We start from the raw sequence: 21,210 nt of genomic DNA, 5'->3' as shown, positions 1-21,210 counted from the left end.
TTTGGTAGTACTAGGCTAATACCAGGCTACATCTAGGGTAGAATGAGCTTTGCATTTCCCATGTTTAAGAGCATCAGCGCTGTGCTGTGCTGATGTGGCAGGCTGGGCCTCACCTCTCGGCCTCCTGTTGGGTCTTGTCCATCTGGCCACGGGTGTTCCTCAGCTCCTCCCTCACGCGCTCCAGGCTGTCCCTCAGACGCTGGTTGGTGTCCAGAAGCTCGCTCTCCGACTGGGACAGCGCACCCAGCTGGGTGTTCAGCTCCTGGTTCCTCTGAGAGGAGGTGGAGGGGAACAGGGAGGGACAAGAGGAAGGATGGAGTCTGGACATGAGTCTATCACTAGTGCTACATGGCTGTATAGCAGCCGTGCACACAGATAGCTGTTGTTGTTATTTACACTTCCTTCTAGTCCCTCCACGTGGAGTTGGTGCCCATGCAATCTGACAGGTATACAGACGCCTGCAAGAAGCCGTGCTTACACTCTCTGGTGATGACCTTTTACGTGAATCGGACCCTAGTGGACTCTAGTGTAGTTGCGGGCAGTATAACATTGACCCACAAACTTTTGCATATGAAACGATAATGTCTACGTAGTATAATGAAGCTTGTGTGGTAGATCATGCTGTTAGGTATTATGCATGCAGAGTTGAAAGTTCTAACAGGGATACAATTGTAATGACTTGTGGGAGGGAAAAGTTGCTGAATAAAACCACGAACTGTTTAATCAACTGATCTGCATTTTAATGTAATGCCTGCTCTTTGTAGGCTAGTTGTAACTGAACACCAAGGCAGGTGAAATGCAATACTACAACACCTGATCTTTGCTACTGCTATGTTTTGTGTAATGCAACACGAGCCAGGCGTTGCAACTTATGCATAAAGTGACTTGCGTCATAATCCTTAAATGTATCACATGTGTATTACCATGCACAGCTTGTAGCTGGACGAGATGGAACATCAAATAAACGAGTGGGGAAGCTAGCTTGTCATTAACTATGGCCAGTTTACTGGACACAGAGGGGACTCCACTTGACAGAACACAGTAATGACATGTATCTATGACTATGTAATAACTCACCTGTCTCAGCTCTAAGTTCTCTGACTGCTGTCTTTCAAGCTCCTCCACCTGAACACCAAGTTGTTGCACTTTCATCCTAAAAACACACACACACACACGTTTTCAGTTTAATTCTGTATTCACTACAAAAGTCCAAATTTCACTTAAAACAGCCATCGGCATTGGCAATTGTCTTGGCACATTTCTGAACAGATAGCGTGAGATGTGACTGGCTTGACTTACCTGAGACTGTGTGCTTCCTTGCGCGCAGACTCCTCCCCCAGCTGGCTGCTACGGATACGCTCCTCCCACTCGTCTCTCTGTGAGTTGGCTGCTGCCTCATGTAGCGCCCTCTGCTGTTCCAGCTCCGCCAAGCGGTTGTCCATCTCAAGCCTTAAAACATAAACACAAGCTCATTCATAAATACAGTACACATCACATGTCGTAAACAAACACAGACACACAGACAACATCTATACACACAGTATAACTCAAACAAGTCTCACACAAACCCACAGAACGTCTCCAGAGAGAGCTGGAGAGAGAAAAAGAAGAGACACAGGAAGAGAGATGGCTCACTTCTCTTCTTGCACGGCGGCCATTTTGTGGAGTTCCTCCTCGCGGGCTACCTGGACCCGACGCACCATCTCCCTCTCCTTCTCCGCCATCAGCTCCTTGTTCCTCTCCACTGCCATCCGCAACACCTCCAGATCAGACTGCAAGCCTGGGGGAGACAGCAGGGGCGTGGGGATGAATGGGGTGAGAGAGGGGGAGGAGACGAAGGAGAGAAAGAAAAAAAAGGCATAGAAAATAGAGAAGGATGTAAAGAACAGCAAAAAAAGGAAATACATATAGAGAAAAAGGATTATGATAAGAAGCGAGCAAGCCAGAAGGGGAGAGAGATAAAGGGCAATTGTCGTGGACTGAAACAAAATACAAAACACACAAAACTATACAGATGTTTTGCAAGCAGGAAGATGTTATGTACCATCCACTTGGCTCTGTAGTGTGTCCCTCTCTCTCTCCAGTTCTCCTTTGGCTCTCACACACTCCAGCTTCACGTTGGTCACCTCAAGTTTGTGACTGTGCTTCATTCCCTCCACCTACACCAACACGTCACCAGCATAATAACAGATATACAACTAATTGCCTCATCAAACCATTTGACGTCTTGTAGTTTTTTTAGTAGAGCTTTTATAATAGCAAAAGTCCTATTGGTCAGCTAATAACAAATAAAGTCATTACAAATTTAACACCAAGCCATCATATCTCTTCTGAGCTGAACAAATGTATTTATATCAAAGGCCCATGTTGCTGATATATACATTTCATAAATATATACTGTATTTATGAGATTTATACGTATATCAGCAACATGACAAACCCTTCACAGTTCCTAAAATCTGGTGACAGGTTAAAATTAAGCTTCCAGGCTTGGGTATTAAAAGCAGGATTAAGTCACCTCAAGGTCATTCTGTCCTTGTCATTTTGAACGTGAGCTTTGATAGGTCAGGGGTAAAAGCTGAAAGGTGAGTGGTGGGCTGACCTGGCTGGTAAGCATGTTGACCTCTCTCTCGGCCTTGTGCAACCGGGTGGTGAGCTGTGAGTTCTGCTCCTGGCTGAGCTGCAGCTCGTTCTCCACCCTCTCCAGCTGCATTCGCACCGACTGCTTCTCCGCCTGTGACAACACCAACCACAACAATTACACATCCAAAACACACACACACACACACACACACACACACACACACACACACACACACACACAGAAGTGAGTGAGAGTCTACAGGGCCAGATGAGATTCTACTATTCCTGGCCAGTATTTGTCTCATTCCAACACCTCAGGCCAGTATTAATAAACTAAGCTATTTGAAATGCAAAGCACGTTTTACACTAGATGTGGTGCAGAATGTGCCTACACTCCACTGCTGCCCCATGTGCAGTATGATATTTTATTAGTCATACAGAGACAAAAAGAAAGAAAATTCTCTGAACCCCTATACTGACCTCCAAGGCCTTGACTGAAGCCTGGGACTCGGCTAGCTGGCGCATCTGGATGCGCTGCACGTTTTCGGCCTGGGAGCCGGAGCTGTCCCTCTCGGCGCGGAGCTGAGCCACCTCGCTCTCTAGGCCCTTGAGCCGCTGGTGCAGCTGGGCCTTCTCGCGCAGCAGGGCCTCCACACGCCGGCCGTCCCGCGCCGGGTCGCCGCTCTGCAGCTGGGCCGCCAGCTGCTCCTTATCCTGCTCCAGACGGGACACCTGCACAACAGGGTACACAAGGCATCAACACAAGGACCAAGGGTTTGCTTCTTTACCCATAGTGAACTAAGCACACTTTTTCACATGTTCAGCTGGGGAGATCCTAAAATAAAAGCAAAATAAAGTGATTTTTAGCAGATGCTTTAATCCAAAACGACTCCGACTTGCTACGGCCAACTGCAGTGGTGATGTTACCATTGCTCCACCATGCCCACTTCTTACATGGGACATGAATTGAATGCATGCATATAGTCTACTAGTGCTCCACAACTGAAGCAGGAAAACTGGTGTGTAATTTTCCCAGACACATCAGCATACACACACACACACACACACCTCAGCGTCATATCGCATCTTTCTCTCTTCCAGGACCCGAGTATGCTCCTCCCTCTGCTGGTGAAGCTCGGACTTGAGGTAGGTGAGCTCATATCTGAGCTTATTATACTCTGAACGATACTTCTCTGCCTCCTGAGAGACAGAGAGAGAAAGAGAGAATATATATTTTAATTTTAATATATATATATATATATATATATATAAAATATAATATATATATATAATATATATATATATATATATATATATATACACAGTGAAAGAGAGAGAAACTATTGTTTCTAATAATTAAGAAAATAATAAGAACTGATTGTGATTTATTCCCAGTTATTCCCAAATTTTCTTTCAAAAAGTTTTAAACGAGGCATTTTACTTCAGTTTTAGTTAAAGAATAAACATTCCAAAATATATACTCTTTTTTTAGAGAGTGAACAAATCCAATCCTCTTGTGGGGAATCATGTTTCCTTTAAGTACAGCAGCCCCAACACACCAAACACTAGGGTCACCATGGCAATTTCCGTTGGTTGCCATTGAGATGACGCCTGCAGCTGCAGCTTCCAGAAGGAGTCTGATGTGAGCTCCCTCCCTCCCTCTCTCCCTCCCTCCCTCCACTCACCTCCTCCAGTTTGTTAAAGCGCTCCCTCATGGGCACCTCCAGCTCCTGCTGAATCTGAGCCCTCAGCAGCTCCTGCCTCTGGGGAGTCATGATCTGAAGGAGATGCAGAAACAACACAAAGAGAAGATGATCATCACACGCCTAAGTACATCCATCCATAAACAGATGTTAATTCTTCCTACACACACACACACACACACACACACACACACACACACACCAAAAGATGAGGCATCTGTGTCTGCAAAACAAACTCTGCACAAGCATCCTGATCCGTTGTATGTTTATAAGAGGTCTTAACAAATTGATTTGAAAGCATGTTCTGAGACAGTCACATTATCTCTTCATCCATCTATAACCCCATGGTCTCCTCCTCCCTATGGATTGTACACGGTCTCTGGAGCTAGTTATTCAAGACACAAAAGGTAGCCAAATGAAAGTCTGATGTGCTCAAAATGACCAAGGTGTTCTTTATGTCGGGGACAAGCTCAGCAGACACCCTCAAAGCACCCTCTGATTAAAGGTATATTGTACAGACAATGCCTTGGATCAATCTCCTTGGTCAACAAAAGCAAAGCAGTGTGATTAAAACAAATTTCTGTTTCTTTTTTATTATTATTTTTAAAATGGATTTTGTTGCTTTGTATTTATCTAACAAGTGCAATGGATCCATTGGATTCCTCTCCTCCTCTCACTGGAACTCTAATAATAAGTCCAGTGTCCACCATCTCGTAGGAAGGAAACACAGTGCCGCTGTAGGCTACCTGTAGCCGCAGGTCCTCCATCTGTCTGGTTTTGTCCAGCAGTTCTCCCCGCAGCTCAGTCATCAGCAGCTGCAGCTTCTCCTGCGAGGTCTGCTTGTCCGTCAGCAGCCGCTTCAGCTCAGTCTGGGCGCGCGTGTACTCATCCTGCAGCCTGCATCGGCAAACGCACACAGGCATGGGAAAACACACACAAGCATGGACACAAACCAAGGCAGACAAAGACAACAACAACAACAAAAAAACACACTCAGAAAGACAATTACAGCCACAAACCCATATAACAGACAGACACAGGCGCGCAAGCACACACACACACTAGGTCACACCCTCACAGCAAGGTTTTTCAAAAACAAAAACAACCAATGTCCACCTAAAACAAAATGGTAACTGATACTGCCTTTAAATCACCTGTAAATATCAAGTACCAGTTACAGATAATCTGGCTTTTACAATGTAAATAAGCATCACAAATAATTGGCTTATTTTTGTTGCTTAACCACTACCACATACCATCCTTACTTTATCCCGTTACTGACTAATGGGTGCCAATTACCTGGTGTGCTCAGCTTTGAGGGTCTGGTAGTTAGTCTTGTGGTGTTCGCAGCGCATCCTCTCGTCGATCAGCATCTTTTGCAGCTCCATGTCGGAAGAGCCCAGACCCAGAGACGCCCCGAGCAGACCGGTGGGCTGCTTGCTGCTCCCCATATCCAGGCTAGGGAGCACAAGGGGAGGCATGGACTGTGCCAGCGCCAAGGGGTTCATCCTGCCCTCCTCCTCCATGACACAAGTGTGAGTGTGTGAGAGACAGAGGATTGTGAAAAGAAAGGGGCAGCACAGGCAGAGAGAGAGAGTGGAAGAAAAAGAGGGAGAGAGGAGGTGCACCTCCTTTTATAGCTACCCAAAGGACCTCAAACAGAAAGACAAATCTACCAATCACTCCGAAATTGCTCGAAATTATGCCTCCCACAGTCACTTCACGACCGAGCTCAATCAGATCCCTCGCAAATGTTTTAGATAATGACAACGTTCAAGTCGTTGCCAGCGACAATAACTACAACGAATGGGGAGCAATCAGACGAAGACAAATGGCTTGGACTCTTGTGAGCGATGAGTGATTAGGGATCCTATTCCTAATCATACGAGGTCACACAGTCACCGTTGCCAGGGTAATGACGACTTTTTTTCTAACCACTTGTGATTCCCATCTCTCAAAAGCTCAAGGCAAATCCTAAATGCTCCTTCAGGTGATTTCCAAAGATTTCCCAACTGGCTTCTGTTGTGGATACGCTGGCTGCATTACCAAGGGAATGTGTGCTTGATGACAAACGACAGGCAGAGAGAGCTTGGGTAGTAGCTGCTACGCATTTGCCGCTACAAGGTGACTGTACCGTAAAGTTACAGAAAAGGTAGTGCTAGAACCTAGCTCGGACAGGCCAAACTGTCGTGTGCTTGTGTTTACATAATTTATGATGCACTTGGGAAACACAGCCAATCGTAATAACTTGTCATGTGAGATCACTAGTCCGTTTAGTAACTAGTCTTTAGTAACTTGGTGATTTTGCTCACTAGCATAATTAGCTGAAAAACTTCTAGGCACTCATGTTAGTATGGACTTATCCAGGATAAGCCAGCCGGTCGTTAACTAGCAGACTTATGTTAAGGCTAGCTAACCTCGCTAGCTGGCCAAAGCAAGAACAGTTATTATGCCAGCAAAATCTGCCATTGGCATTAACTTAGTTGAGTCCTATGCACCAGCATAGTGAAGAGACAACCAAATCCTTAACATGCACTGATGGCATACATACAGCAGCTTTCTAAATTTAAAAATGGCGCTTTTTCTCCAAACTTGACATTGTGATGCTAGCAAGTTATCCGTTACGCTATCCACTGTTTGATAGGGGCCTCGACACATGCCTGTGAATTTCAAGATCTGTCCCATATTCTGTTGTCATGTCTTAATATTCTTATGAATACACTCTAAATGTTATCTGATGAAAGGCAATTACTGGCCCTTACCTCAGGCTGAGAGGACTCCCCTTCCTCAAGTTAGCTAGCAAGCAAGCTACTAGCGTTCCACCAACTACCGTAACATGAAAGGACTACAAATGAAAGTTGAATGACGGGAGTTGTAGTCTTATTTGGGGTGCTTGGTCAAAAAAAATCCTCATATTCGTGGTGCTTTCACGTAATGACACCCTGTACAGTGAGTAAGTTACACATTCCATTTGTGTAAGTAAGCAATGATATAATTATCTCAAGTTATAATATAAGCCTACTTGCAGATGGGCAAGACAATAGGCCTAGGCAAAATTTTTTATCAGGACTCCAGACCAGAGTAGATTTATCCACATTACTTGATATTCACATGTTTTATACATGGGTCCCCCATGTATGATATGGTTATGAAATACACACTTCAAGTTTACATTTGGGTACAGTTTAATAAGCATTTTTACTGAGCAGAAAATACACAACTGGTAATGTGCAAAGGCAAAATAAACTCCCTCACTATAAAACACACCTCAACTGGCCGTAGCAAACTTAATTTCACTGTATTCCCATGCACCACTCTTAAATCAATAACCCTCTTTTATTAATTTTGTACATTCGTAGTCCCTTGTGCTCATCAGCATACACAGCATATCAAACAGGAGGATTCCCATTTCATCAGTGTAAAACAGGGTAGACTACTCTGCACTTGACTGTAAATAGCCTCATGATCCATATCAAGATGTACTGTACAATTAAACTATGTGGACGGGAGCAGCCATATGACATTAATGCAATTACATTTGCTCATTAAAGCTTTGCACTGCCCTTTGAGCAGGAATTCTTATTGTAATTCCCAACAGACCTTTTTTTGTGTGAGATGGTGGTTCACTTCAAACAAGAAATTAGCAAAGTAAACAGTGTAAAAAATAACTACAGCAGTAACAGCCATCTATAAAGTGACAGAAGAACCTATAATGGTAGCAAGCAAACAACTTCAGCTTCCTTCTAACAGTGTTGGCAGACCCTACATTCTTGCAAAATGCATGTGCAAGGGTTTCTACATCAAATGAGTCTTAACCTTCATCAAACTTTTAAAATGAAGATGCAGATTCCAAATTACACATCATTATAGTGTGTATCTCTGTAATTAACAAGATATTGGCTTGTTTGACTTTAGAGTTTTGTTTTATCCTTCCGAACAGCCAACTCTCTTTATATAATTGCACAGCTATCTGAACAAGTATTTTGCTGGATGTCTAAACTAAACTGACAAGATAATATACAGAAAGCAAAAAACCAAACCAAGACTGTATAGATCCAAACTGTCAATTACACCTCAATTTGAAGCAACTAAATAACTGGCCTCTGGGTAATTTTCAGTCCATCAGCATTTTTAGTGATCTTCAAGACTTACAGGAATTCTAAAGGTGAGGTGACATTTTACATGACACTCCCACCACATAAGGCAAAGAGACACACACTCTTGTACTCCAGCATTAACCACAAAATGAATGAATATCTGCAAAAGCATATACCAAAAATATAATCCCAAATCAAAAGTCTGCTGTACGTTATAAAAAAAGAAAGTGCCCAAGAAAGATATAACCAACATAAGCCGCCATTTATAAAGAGAACGTCAAGGAAAAAGAAACTCCTTCACCCCTTGATTTGGTTATAAACAAAAGCTTTGGCTTTCCATACCAAACTCACAGAGGCATTTCTCCAGCTCTGTGGCAGATCGAACATCTATCTACTTCATAAAGCTACATCGATGCATCGCACACAATCAGTGTGTGGGTTAGAACCGGAATCCCATGCTGAATGGTGGTCACATACAGTACAGCTCTCTGGTCTGTGGTCCACGTCTCTGAGTTGAATAGACGCCCCTCCAAGCTCATGTGCTGTAGCGATCCTGCAAAGAGACACACAAGAATGGATGAGAACATGTTTAAATCATATGGGTTGCTTGAAGTATTTCAGTTTCAGTATTTGACCTGAAGTGTTCAGAATATGACGATTGTTTTGATTTTTCAAAAAATACTACTTCGATATAACAACTTGGAGGGGCCTAAGTGGTTGTAATTGTATGGAGACGTAATGCAATCATTGGAAAAATATGTTAGCCTTATTTTTCTGAATTAATGAATTTAATTCATTAATTGAAGTAATTCAATTAATGAATTAAATTCATTCAGCGTACTGACATTTTCAAATGTTTGAAATGTTTCATGTGATTAGTAGATGGAATGTGATGTGCACATGCCTGAATGGTGGACACGACTCCACTCGCCATTACAGAGAGGCGGCCGGCAACAGAGCGCACTCCCTGCTTCAACTGAGTCATGTCCGGCGCATTAGGCAGGACGTTGGTCAGGGTGTAGCCTAGTATGGACAAGTCCACACACACACACACACACACACACAAACAAACACACACACACACAAACAAACAGTGTAAAAGGCATTTATTGCACTGAACAAAGGGATTACGTTCCTCAGGTGATTCCATCGGGTCTCACCTGTAGTGTTGGACTTCTTCTGCTCGTCAAACAGGTCAGCGGAGCTAATTGCAGAGTTTCCCGAGAATCTCTCCAGGCGAGTTCTTGCCTCATACTAGTCATTCACAGAACAAAAGAGCACCAGCGACACAGCTTTAAAGATACTATCAGTAATAAATAAATAAGTGGATTTCATTTAATAGTTTTTACATTTATCTAAACTGAGAACACTGAAGGCAATACTCTCAGAATTACGTACTGTAGGAATGTACGCACATCTATAACATTCAACAGGTGCAGGATACTAGCCAATACGAAGGAAAAAGAAAAGATATCTGCAAACTGTCTTGCATGCTCCCAGTCCCACAAAGAAGTGGGTTAAGTAGAATTGCTGACACACTGGGATATGCTCAACTAGGCAGAAAAACAATCCTTATAAGTAATACCACTTAATAGGCTCATAAATGATCTAAAGAAGGTCATTCCATAACTCTCAGAATTATCAGGTTACAACATAAATACTTTATAGACGGGGAGCATTTAGTGCTCTAAAATGATTAGGGTGACAACTTGCCCAGGGAGTTAAGCTTTCGAGCCCTCTGTCTCTAGACCTAGCTTGCATGCGTCCTTCTTTTTGCCATGTGCCACATAACCGCAAACACTTAAGTAGCAATTACAAATACAATGCACTTTCCATAGGGTTTTGGAGTGGCATATATAGGCTTTACAGAGGTGTATACAAAGACTTTCTAATGAGGAGACACAGCACTCAAAGAATCCTTCATAGAAATGTATTGGGTTAGTTTGTAATGCCAAAATGGCAGTTGTCTACACATATCCCACCCCTTCCTGTAATGTAACCATATTTTTGACCCTTTTCTGCCTTATTTTAGCGATTAGGGAGGAGATATTTATATTGTTCCATTCTGATTTAAACACAGTTTCACTTGATGTACTTTTGATGTCAATATGACCTTATGTATGCCTCCCCATTCATTTAAATATGAAAATAGCTGCCTGAAGCGTGTTACCAACAATGCTGCCGAGTGGGGGTCTGTGGCATGGTGGTCACCCTAGCTTGATAGTTGGCAGTGTTCCTGGTAATCAGGGTGGAGTGGGCAAACTCACTTCTGAATCGTCTTGCTTTCCGAAGTACATGTCAGAGGAGATGGCCTTCACGTCCCCGAACTTCCTTTGTGCCTCGTCCGAGGAGGAGCTCGGGCCTGCGTCATGTTTCCTTCGGGAAGTGGGCCTAAAAAACAACAAAGCACCGAGTCAGCACTGAGAAGATAGACTACGTAGCCCCACCCAGGCCATTATGTTAGAGAGCCTCCCTGCCAAAAAGCCAGAACCAAATTAATATTCCCCTTAAACCCATTTCTGTTCCAGTTGTTTGTTTTGAGAGGGTGTTGTGACCTGAACTCACCGGTCATCCTGAGAGGAAGTCTTTGAGTTGATGTAGAAGTCTGGCTCTGGCTTAATACACTCGTTCTTCCTGGAAGCATCTCTGGATGCTCCACCCCACTGGGAGAAGAAGCTGTCGGATGAATCTGCTTTATCATCGAGGTATTTGGATGACATTCTGTAAACAAACACCACATCAAGTTTTACTTGTACAATGCCTTTTGCGCCACATCAGCAATGGACCCTTTCAAGAGAGTTCCATTATCAGCATCATAGTTGGCCCCACAAGACTTCCTTTTTAACATTCCATATGTTATCTTAATGCAGAGGAAGTAGATTGGGGCCCAAATAGAACGTTCAAGCATTGTTTTTGTTTTTATTGTTGAAAGGGTCTATACAAGGTGCTTTCAAAAGAGAAAGGGAACACGTAGAATACAACCACATACATAAATGTAGGACCACAGAAACGATGAAAGACCTGTTCAATAATCTAACTTTGGTAAACCACAGAGTAATCAGAATATGTTCAAAACATAATGCATAGACAGATCACCAGACAAACTTCTGGACATTGCATAATGGTACAGATATTATACGCCCATGCAATACGTGCAATACAGTCAGTACAAGCATACCTGGAAGCATGGAAACCTGCATATACAACAATCTCTGTTTTAGAGTGTCAGCACGTTTGGTGTTTGTGTTTGAGAGAGACACACAAGAGTGTCTTGAAAAAGTGTATGTGTGTGTTAGTGATTGAACTAGAGGCCTCACCTGGAGGAGGAGAAGGTGCCGTGGTCCTCTCGGTCATCCTCCTCAAACCTGCTGAGACGAGGCGGCTGAAGGTCTGCTGGGGACTCCTGCTTGATGGTCTGCATGTCGGACATCACAGAGTGGGACACCCCACTACAGGGACACAGAGGTAAAGACAAGCCATAAACTACTGTGTGCAAGACCATATAATTACAAAAATATACACAAATACAAATAAATAATTGGTGATACACGACTAATGCTACCCATACATCAGAAGACTTTGACAAGATTTGGGAAAGATTCTTAAACTATTTGAGTCTATTAACTATTGCCCCCCCTCCCCCCTTGTTACTTGCTCTTTCTATTAGAACAACAAAGACATTATGCAATTCATTTAGTTAAATATCTAAACGACTCAATGTTACTACTTGACCTTGACAATATAGAAACATGTACTTTCCACACCACCACTTACTTACTTACTTTCTCTCTCATACACACACACACACACACAGAAACAAAACCACACACACAAACAAAGACACGAACCCACACACACTCACACACAAAGACACAAACCCACACACACATACACCGTACCCTCTGGCGCCAAGGCCCATGCCCAGTCTCTCCGCTTGTTCTTTCCTCTTTCCCTCTAGACCCTTCAGCTTCTCCCCATGGCTCTTTCCCTGCACCTCCAGGTCCTGGTAGGCCAGCCTCAGAGAGGACACACTGCACAGAGACAGACAAGGGGTGGGAATGTGCGGACAGAAAATACATTTGACACAGACAGACGTAGCTCAGACTAGTCCAAACTCTAGGGAAAGCTAGGGATTTGATCTGAGAGAATCACAGATTTCAGATGTGTGTGGAGCTCTTGGATTTAAGTCATGTTACCTTGACATGTATGGAGGGAGTGCACAGCGTACCCAAAACAACTCCACAGATTTCACTGCTATGACATAAGGAGACAGTGATCTACTAAGACAGACACTGAGGTACACCAACCACTCACTTGGATTCCTCGGGTTCCGCGGCAGGTTTTGTGCTGACGCTGGTATCCGCTCGGAGTTTGTCCACGGCCTGGGCCCTCTTCTCCTGCGCAGAGAAGCTCTGGCTGCTCACTTTCTGGGCCCCCAGTCCACCCTTCTTAGAGCCAAGCTAAAGCAAGCAACACGCGCACACAAACACGAGACTTGTCAGACAAACCGCGCTCTTCTGGCTCTCAACGAAGGCGGTCGCATTTTCTCTCCCTCCCCTTATTTTCCCTGCTGTGCTCCTTTGTCTCGTGTAGTCTACTGTCTCATACTTTGAGAGACTCTCTCTGCACTGCCCTCCAAACTAAAAATCATGGATTTGATCAACTGGTCTCTCAACGCAATTGACACCATCTTCTCGATGAGAAGCTTGGGTTCGGGGGAACCTGACTGCCCTGCCGGAACGTTCGCAGCTGGCTACTCGATGGACGTGTGGGAGAAGTGGCGGGTCGTGTGCCTGGCGGCTCTTTCTGTGGAGGACATTGAAGATCTACCTATTCGGAACCATGATAACAGGTCTTATGCTGATTGGATTAGGCATTGCCCTGGTTTATCGAGGAATTTAAAAAACAGTGACAGCTGTTCAAAGCCCCGTAAGGCTGCCCGTTATGATTTGCAATTGGACCAGAATGGACTAAGAGGGTAGTCGTGTAAATTGGAATGCGGCTACCCGCCCCAAGACCAAACAACTACAATCTTATCTGCTTTTGGCGCCCCTCAACCAGCACTGGCCGCTGCTGGAAAAACAACTCCCCCGGAAGTTGCACTGCAGCGAGACGCTCTTGCATCCCGTTCCCCACTTCCTACAGACACCTGCTGATTGTGGACTCTGTCTGGGACATGACCAAGGCTGTCTCCATAGCAACTTGCTGTGTTATCGCTTTGACAATCCTGCGGACTGAGGCACTAAGACTGGTACCAGGCGGAGCGACTCACCAGGCCTACACATACATCTAACACATATACAGACATGCAGTCACCCCCCCACCCACCCCATCCCACGCCTTCGCCGCTTTGTACCCCCAGTCTGTCAAGCGGGTCTGTGACCAGCGCCGCAAATGGCTGCAGGACCGGATGGCTGCTTGCCTGCACTGGTATCCCTCCACCCCCCCACTCCCTCCCCCTGTTGCAAGCCGTGTGTCTTTCATGTTGTTGTGTAAAGTGTATGTGCTAATGTTGCTGAGGTGTTTTTTCCTGTTCCCATACTGTACTCCCCACAGGAGCATAGTCTGGGGGTTGCTTTTTTTTCTCCTCCCCTCTCCTCATGTTATGCTGTCTACCCCCCTTTTGAAGACTGCGCTTGTGAGGTGGCCATGGAGATCTCGTGCAGGAGGGTCCCTGCATGGAGAAGACCAAATCAAATTCCTAGTATCTCTGTATACATGGCGAAATAAAGTTGAATTGAACAAACATGCCAAGGGAATCTCTTGCGCCCAAGCCCTTCCACCACAAGTGAAGGTCAGTGCTCACAGAACAGGACGGTAGTACCAGTAGGATGTATTTTGCAGTCGGTTTCCTTTTATTTGACATTATACCTGGGTGTATTCAGACAAAATGCAAAATGCAGAGAACTGATCGTGATAAATGTATGACAACATGTGGCGGTTTTCTGAACGTACCGTTTTCTTTGCCGCCGTTGGTTTCTTCTTGAACAGACAGGCGGTGTCTGCAAAATACAAAATATATTCAGAACTCAACATTCATACAGTATTACAAACTCGCTTCTATTTGAGGGATGAGATTTGTTCTTTTTATTACCTAGAGCAGCTTTAGGAGAAACACTGAGCATATCAACTGTGGGTCCTTCTTCTGGAAACACAGAGAGGGGGGGGGGGCAGAGAGAGCTTGAGCTGTGCTATTCAGGTGCACAGATGAACATAATCTCTGTGCTGAGAAATTCAGCTTGCTCATTCCCCCAAAAAATTTCAAATACCGAAGCATACTTAGCCAAGGTCTCAAGCTTCAACAACCAGCAAGCTCTGCATGACCAGTTATTCAGGTCATCCATTCTGATTTTTAATTTAACTAGAATTAAATTACACTGATACGTGAGCCGTGGTTAACAAACTGGGAATCTTAGCACAATGAATAACATACAATCCTGCAGGATTTTTAAATATGTAATCTGCATTCCCAAGATTAGGTTTATTAGAGTATTAAAACTTCTGATAGGGGATCAGCAGATTACCGTTGTTATTCTTCTCCATGGTTGACGAGGACTCCTCGGCTGATAGGCCAGAGTTCAGCTCCAGGCAGATGGGGTCATTTGAGGTCACCTGGCAAAAAACAGACACATGTTGCAAAGTATGCTGGACAAACAGGACATGGCCAAAACTATGGATATGCCAAAAAATGCTGCCTTTACACCGACATGGACCAACACACATACATACTCTCCCTCTTTCTCTCTCATAAACACACACTTTTTCACTCACACACACACACACACACACACAATGAAAACCCACAGTCTATTTTAAGGTACCTGTGTGTGTTGGCTGAAAAAGTCCACCTGCTTATCCGTGGGCGATGGAGAGAGAGGCTGACTGTCCAGCCAAAGCTGCACAAGAGAGACCAAGACAAATTCAACACCAGCTGACATTTACACAAGTGCATATGAGCCTGAACAAGCACAGACACACTATGAAAGAATGACATGTGGCCAATGGTGTGGATGTGTGTGTGTGTCTGCACCTCTGTGCCATGATGTCTGGTGGCCTGGGTTGCCATTGTCTTGATCTTCTCCCTGTAGAGCTGAGCAGCTCTGCTGTTGTATTTAGTATTGGCAGCGCTTGATGTGCTGCCATGCTGATTGAAAAAAGCCATCTGAGGAGTGAGATAAAGAGATAAAGAAAGAAAGAGAGAGAGAGAGAGAGAAAGTGAGACAGAGAGAGAGGGGAGTTTGAGAAGGAAAGAGACATTGTTTGGATAGGATGACACAGAGAGAGAAAGACAAACATTGACAAGACAATCCCAGCGATAAAACTTCACCTCAATACACGTATGTGTTTGTTTGAGAGATCATTCATGCCAATATTTTATTTTTCACCTCTACAGTCCACAGGGTTTCACTGAAACCACTGTCTGAGGCAATTTTTTGTGTACAGTTGAGAACTATGGATTTTCAACTGTCAGTTTGTCTAGTGCTACACAAGACACAATTTGGTGACTGGAGTCTTCAGTGATTCAATTCTTCTATTCATGACTTCACTGGAAATTAACGCGTGGACTGGTGAGCTCCTCCCTCCGCCCTGTCCCATGGAACACAACAGTGGACGGGGAGAGACACTCACCGCGCTGGCGTTGCCTCCGACCTGCATACTGCGCAGCTGGAACCATGACCAGTTGAAGTCCAACTCTGTGGACCTGCCAGAGGAGAAGAACATAGAAGGTGAGGCCTCACACTGAGCAGTGCAAAAAAGCCCCCGGACGGAACAGGGGAAAGAGTTCTGATATAAATTTAACTGACAGGAAGTTTGGACAACAGTTTTTGACATCTGTTGTTGTTGACATCTGTTATCTACGGATTGTAAACAGTACATACATCTCAAAAGCACAAGTCATATATAGCAAGCATTTTAAACATGTTCACTTTGTCATGAAAAAGAATATAACATTTACAACGTACAAAGTGGGGGTTATGTAGAGCAGCACACCATGAAAAATCTGAAATGTTTTGATGAAGAATAGTGAATTCCCAAATAAGCTACTTTGCAGCCTACCTGATGAAGGACAGGTGTACGCCCAATGACCTATGAGTCCCAGAGCAGTCAATACAGAGGAATACTCCATAGGTGATGCTTGCCCAGCTGGGATTCTTGGCTGAACAGTCAAAGCATACCTAAGATTATAATCATAGCATAGTGTTAAAATGTATTTCTGATGAGAATTAGCCTACATATCTCAAGAAAGGGGCAAAGCCTATACTGTTGGCCTTAATCAGCATCGACTCAGTTATGTGCTGGGTGTAACGCCATGACCATTCATTTAGTAAGTGCAGCACTCGTGTTTGCGGGCACGGGCAAAGGTTCTGAGCTTTAATAAACAAAGTTTGACTCATGCCTTGGGTACCACAATGACGCAACTATCCTTACACCATCTTGGTTATCTTCGTGGGGGAAAAAAAACTACCAACAGCCAACTGATATCTATCTAAAAATCTTAAAAACGCCTCACGCATTCAGGAGTAGGCCTATAAAGGGCACAGGAATACCTTTAGCGCATACGGTGCGTAGACCTCAAAGACTGTTTACAAAAAGACCAACCGAATGCGGTAGCCTAGCCTAATAGGAAACTTATGAAATGTCATAGGCCTACAAAAACATGGGGACAACCAATTAGGCTACAATGGGCTAGCTTGAGTAGCCTGCGTGTTTCTGGAAAGCACTTGATCTCTGTCATCCCCAAAAGGCAGCGACTGAAAACATTTGCACAGCTGGAGTAGCCAATGTTATAATCTGTCGCCACTATATAATCTTTCACGGTTCCCAAGTAGGCTATAAGAAACACGCTTGTTTTGTTGGCCATTTTCCGATTTCAATAAGTTTTGGAGCATGTCCGCCGAAACAAAACAAAAAAAAACAAGTTTGACAAGATATCGCTAATAGCAGACATGTCTAGCCATCTACACTGTAAAATAAACCCGTTTTCTCCTTCCGATAAATCTGATAGATCGCATCTATCCAGTAGGCTACGTGACTTTCCATATGGTTCCTCCAACATTATCCATGGCATTCTGCAAGCGCTTACCGTGCGACGTGTCAGTATCATTTGATGAGCTAATTTACCTCCAACTGAGAGAAATATACGCACATATTCTTCTAACTTGTCATCTCACCTTATTCGTTGGTATTGAGCGCAACCGCTTAAATATCGTCGATATCTCCTGCTTGCTTGGATCAGACATCTTTACACCTGTTGAAAATTCACCTGACAGGCAACTGCCACTGTCAAAATGTAGCAGTTTAGTTTCCCTAGCTCGAGTTTGACACGTAGATGTGAATTTATTTTGGGATTACGCTGATTGGCTAGTGTTTAAAATTGGGCGTGTTCTTCATTCTGGGAGTTGTAGTCTCACATTTAATGCAAGGCAATTTTGAGGACAAAGCCTAGCCGTGCGTGTGGGCTAAAACGTTCCTTGCGCTCGACAAAAAAATCCCCTATATGAAATAAGCTATATAAGCTAGACCCTATATGAAATAAGCATTAACTGGCATCGGACTGATAGACTATCTGATCGATACTGAATTTTTTAAATATTTTTTCTCATCTGATAAAATATTATTTTATGTATTTTTGACAGATAGCCAAATCAGGATTGCAATAAAACAACAGTTAGGCTCTGAGGCACACATCCCACCTCCTAATGAGGTCATGTTAAGACTTACACCAGGCAACTCCACCCTACTTGAAAGCAAATATAGATAGGCAACCACTGACTTTCTTGATTTGTTTTATTTTTCGCCACAGCCGCATTGTGGAACATTTTTACAAAATGCACGCATTGTGGAGAGGACCATGAGTCCTCCAATGCATAGCACACTTCTATTCTCACTTCCCCGGATATAGCAATCAATTCATTTTACTTTCAATATAACATTGCCTTGGACTATTAGGCTACTACTTTTGTGGTGCATTTCCATTAATGCACTTGTAGCCTACTGCAGTCAAGGCTTGTGTGGTGAATTTAACAATACATACATGTGAAAGTGTCAACATCATTTAAGATTCCATACGAAAACATTTTTGTAATTGTGGAGCACAACAGTCCAATCTGTCTGTTTAAGTAACTTTCAACAAAAATAACGGGGCAACACTGTGATTACTTATGTTTTGATCCATATTCCTGGGAGTTCATAAAAGCCTAAAACAATTTCAGCCCTATTTATGCAAAGCTGTGTAGCAAGTCTTGAGCAAAAAGCAAAAATGCTTTGAAGCCCACAATATAAAAGCAAAAAAAAAAAAACTTCATAAACTGAAGTGTGTGGTAAATTAAGTTTTATTTAATAACTTCTGTATATCAATTAAGGCGGTATTTTATGGAGGCCAATCACACTAGTCAGGCAGTCCAAGTATCATGTATTTCTCCCAGACTAACAATATGGATTTTTTTTTCATTTTGTTTCACCTTCATAAGTTATCAGGCAAAAACAAAATGAGGAACAAAACAAGCAAAATCATATATACAAATGTTACAAAACAACAAATTCATTTGACCGCAGCAATAAAATATTCAATTACTATACAGACAGATTTAAGGACAAACAAGGGAAAATAAATCACAGCATTCATCCATCAGAGACAGCTGTTATAGGCAGCTGATAAATTAACAGTCTTCCATTTCAAACTAAAAGTCTTGTTTCTATTCAATGCAATTTTTTTGTTCATAAAGGTCTTTTGCTATTTACATGCAGGGAGAATACGACACAACATGACTTCTGTTGAGGATCAACTGGTAGCCAAAGGCTAATCATCTTTGACACGTGTGTGGCATATTGCTAACACCAACTGTATGAGGCACAAGTGCGAGCATCCTCCCATAGAATTGTAGGCAAAGTCCAGTGCAGGCTTGGATAAAGTTGATGCTTCAAGTGAATAAAAAAAAAAATGTCTTTATACCCATGCCTGTCTTTTCAACCAAACCTAATGAACATTCAGACAGCAATATATAGCTCAAATCAACCCAGAAAACTATAAACCGCAACAGTGACTTATATATATGCCCTCTGAAAACAGTTCTATTAAGTTAACCAGACTAGCAGGATAGGACTCAAACCCCTCCCTGCTGGCCTACCATCAGACAAAAGAATACAATCAATAGGTGAGAAAGTACAATCAATTGATCGTTTAAATCAGGGCCATGTCCCCAGGCTAAAAATGTGATTTTGTTTGAGTAGTTTCCCATTTACAACTTTCTGAAAACTGCGGTCTGTTAAAATTGAACAAAGTCAATGACAAGTGATATATAGAAATAAAAAATGTGCTCTAACCACTGGGTTGACTATTTACTTCCACTAAATAAGAATGTACAATATCATCCATATCCAAATGTATTTTCCTTAGATTATGAGTTTTGGCCGATGCTATTTAACATAAAACAGGACAAATGATCCTCCCACAAAGTGGTGTGTATTGTTTTGAGGTACAGTAAGGAATATGGAAGTTTAACTTTTAAACTTAAGAGTTAAGCTTTTCCTCGATGACTTTTCTCCCAACTTCAAGATATACTGTAAAGGCCTAGTTGTGTAAGGCAAATTGGATATGCAACAAAACCAAAATATTGAATTTTCAGCATGAAGGAAGTCAGTGGAGACATGATAAAAATACAGACTCTGAAAATAATATAATAAAATCTGAAATGTACAAGGCTTGAATTTGTCAAAGGCATGCATGGCGACATCTATTGGCTCAATTTTTGTCCAGCATCTTCTATGACACAGCGAGTAAGACAGCGAACTTGTAGAGGGCTGATGACGATGCATGTATAATATATTGCTCAACAGTGACTACAGGTGGATTCAGTGAGTAATTTTCAGCAATTTTTCCCCAAATGGCTTTAGTTGAAGTTTCAGTGATTTGTTTTGTTGATATTTGTTGACGGAGTTTGTGAGTTGTTTAGTTTAGTTAGGATACCTGGTGATGTATGATAAGAGACTCGGCAACCACACCAGAGATGACTGTGTATAATTTGGCGTCTCCTTGCTTTCCAATGCAGCATATTCAGTCCACATCCCACCAGGTGGGGGCACTAGTGAGCAGTCCTCAGATTTGTATTTGACTCCTACTCTTTCCATTTTACACATACAATACTCTCTCTCTCTCTCTCTCTCTCGCTCGCTTTCTTTCCTTTTCCCTCCTTCCTCTCCTTCATCCTTTGTGTCTGCCTCACTACTGGATGTCCTCCACATAGTTGGCTGGGTAGAGACCCACAGTGCCGTTCTTCAGTCGCCCTTTGCACCAGCCCTGGTCATCTTCCTCGCCAATCTTAATGAATTCATCCCCTGAGAGAGGGAGAAAGAGAGGAAGAAAGAGAGGGAGAAAGAGAGGGAGAAAGAGAGGGAGATAGAGAGAAAGAGAGAGAAAAGAAAGAAAACGAAAGAAAGAAAAAGAATGAAACAAAGAAAGGGAGTGTTATGGTCATATCATGAAAACATTTATTTGTAAAGAGCAAGATGCTTTAAATAAATGCAATAGATATATATATAGACTATAATTCACTGCACTAGAACGTCCCAAGGCTACACTTAAGATCAAGAACTGGACTTGAATAAAGGGCTGGCAGGATGTGGACAGTACCTGCTTTGAAGCTCAGCTCATCCTGCTCCTGGCCCTCGTAGTCATAGAGTGCCTTAACCGGCACCGAGACGGCTGGAGAGACAGGCTCATCCTCGAATGGGTTGCCGTTACCGTTGGCGTCAGCGGCATCACCGGCGAAGGGATTCCCTGTCTCCTCGTCCGACCAGTCCTGGGTTTTATCCACGCTGCTGGCACT

The 21,210-nt window shown here is 43.2% G+C and overlaps 3 protein-coding genes across 9 annotated transcripts in view; all 3 read right to left on the bottom strand.

The window, feature by feature from the left end:
* cep83 (centrosomal protein 83) overlaps positions 1–7,125 on the bottom strand; it is a 10,674-nt gene extending 3,549 nt beyond the window's left edge. The window contains exons 1-12 of one of the 3 annotated variants that reach the window (XM_076296677.1): positions 7,049–7,125; positions 5,586–5,806; positions 5,033–5,183; positions 4,269–4,361; positions 3,652–3,783; positions 3,064–3,315; positions 2,603–2,734; positions 2,045–2,159; positions 1,636–1,780; positions 1,300–1,449; positions 1,078–1,153; positions 114–271 (exon numbers count right to left, since the gene is read on the bottom strand). In XM_076296677.1, the coding sequence (XP_076152792.1) occupies positions 114–271; positions 1,078–1,153; positions 1,300–1,449; positions 1,636–1,780; positions 2,045–2,159; positions 2,603–2,734; positions 3,064–3,315; positions 3,652–3,783; positions 4,269–4,361; positions 5,033–5,183; positions 5,586–5,794 (1,613 nt within the window). In that variant the 5' untranslated portion in view covers positions 5,795–5,806; positions 7,049–7,125. The other 2 variants (XM_076296678.1, XM_076296676.1) reach the window with 2 other exon arrangements.
* A 328-nt stretch (positions 7,126–7,453) lies between these two features.
* Positions 7,454–17,706, bottom strand: arfgap3 (ADP-ribosylation factor GTPase activating protein 3). Of its 2 annotated transcripts, none has more exons than XM_076296674.1 (16): positions 17,557–17,706; positions 16,442–16,560; positions 16,013–16,085; positions 15,414–15,545; positions 15,205–15,279; positions 14,908–14,995; positions 14,478–14,528; positions 14,339–14,385; positions 12,698–12,843; positions 12,283–12,414; positions 11,701–11,832; positions 10,949–11,104; positions 10,651–10,774; positions 9,544–9,637; positions 9,288–9,406; positions 7,454–8,936 (listed from the first exon to the last, which is right to left on the bottom strand). In XM_076296674.1, exons 1-16 carry the CDS (start codon positions 17,623–17,625, stop codon positions 8,919–8,921), a joined length of 1,575 nt encoding a protein of 524 aa, XP_076152789.1. In that variant the 5' UTR covers positions 17,626–17,706; the 3' UTR covers positions 7,454–8,918. The 2 variants fall into 2 exon arrangements, with proteins under 2 accessions (XP_076152789.1, XP_076152790.1); XM_076296675.1 differs by having other exon boundaries at positions 14,478–14,525.
* Positions 17,707–18,154: 448 nt separating this feature from the next.
* The window catches only part of pacsin2 (protein kinase C and casein kinase substrate in neurons 2), a 30,158-nt gene continuing 27,102 nt past the window's right edge, over positions 18,155–21,210 (bottom strand). For all 4 annotated transcript variants that reach the window (XM_076296668.1, XM_076296670.1, XM_076296669.1 and 1 more), the window contains 2 exons: positions 21,015–21,208; positions 18,155–20,719 (listed from right to left, as the gene is read on the bottom strand). In XM_076296668.1, the coding sequence (XP_076152783.1) occupies positions 20,607–20,719; positions 21,015–21,208 (307 nt within the window). In that variant the 3' untranslated portion in view covers positions 18,155–20,606. The remainder of the gene's footprint in view (positions 20,720–21,014; positions 21,209–21,210) is intronic.

The sequence above is a fragment of the Alosa pseudoharengus genome, unplaced genomic scaffold (genome assembly GCF_046254945.1).
Source record: "Alosa pseudoharengus isolate Yale_2024_CS ecotype anadromous, Long Island Sound unplaced genomic scaffold, YU_APseudo_1.1 YU_APseudo_1.1_scf_20, whole genome shotgun sequence".
Taxonomy (NCBI): Eukaryota; Metazoa; Chordata; class Actinopteri; order Clupeiformes; family Clupeidae; genus Alosa; species Alosa pseudoharengus.
This window is presented reverse-complemented; position numbering and strand designations above follow the sequence as displayed.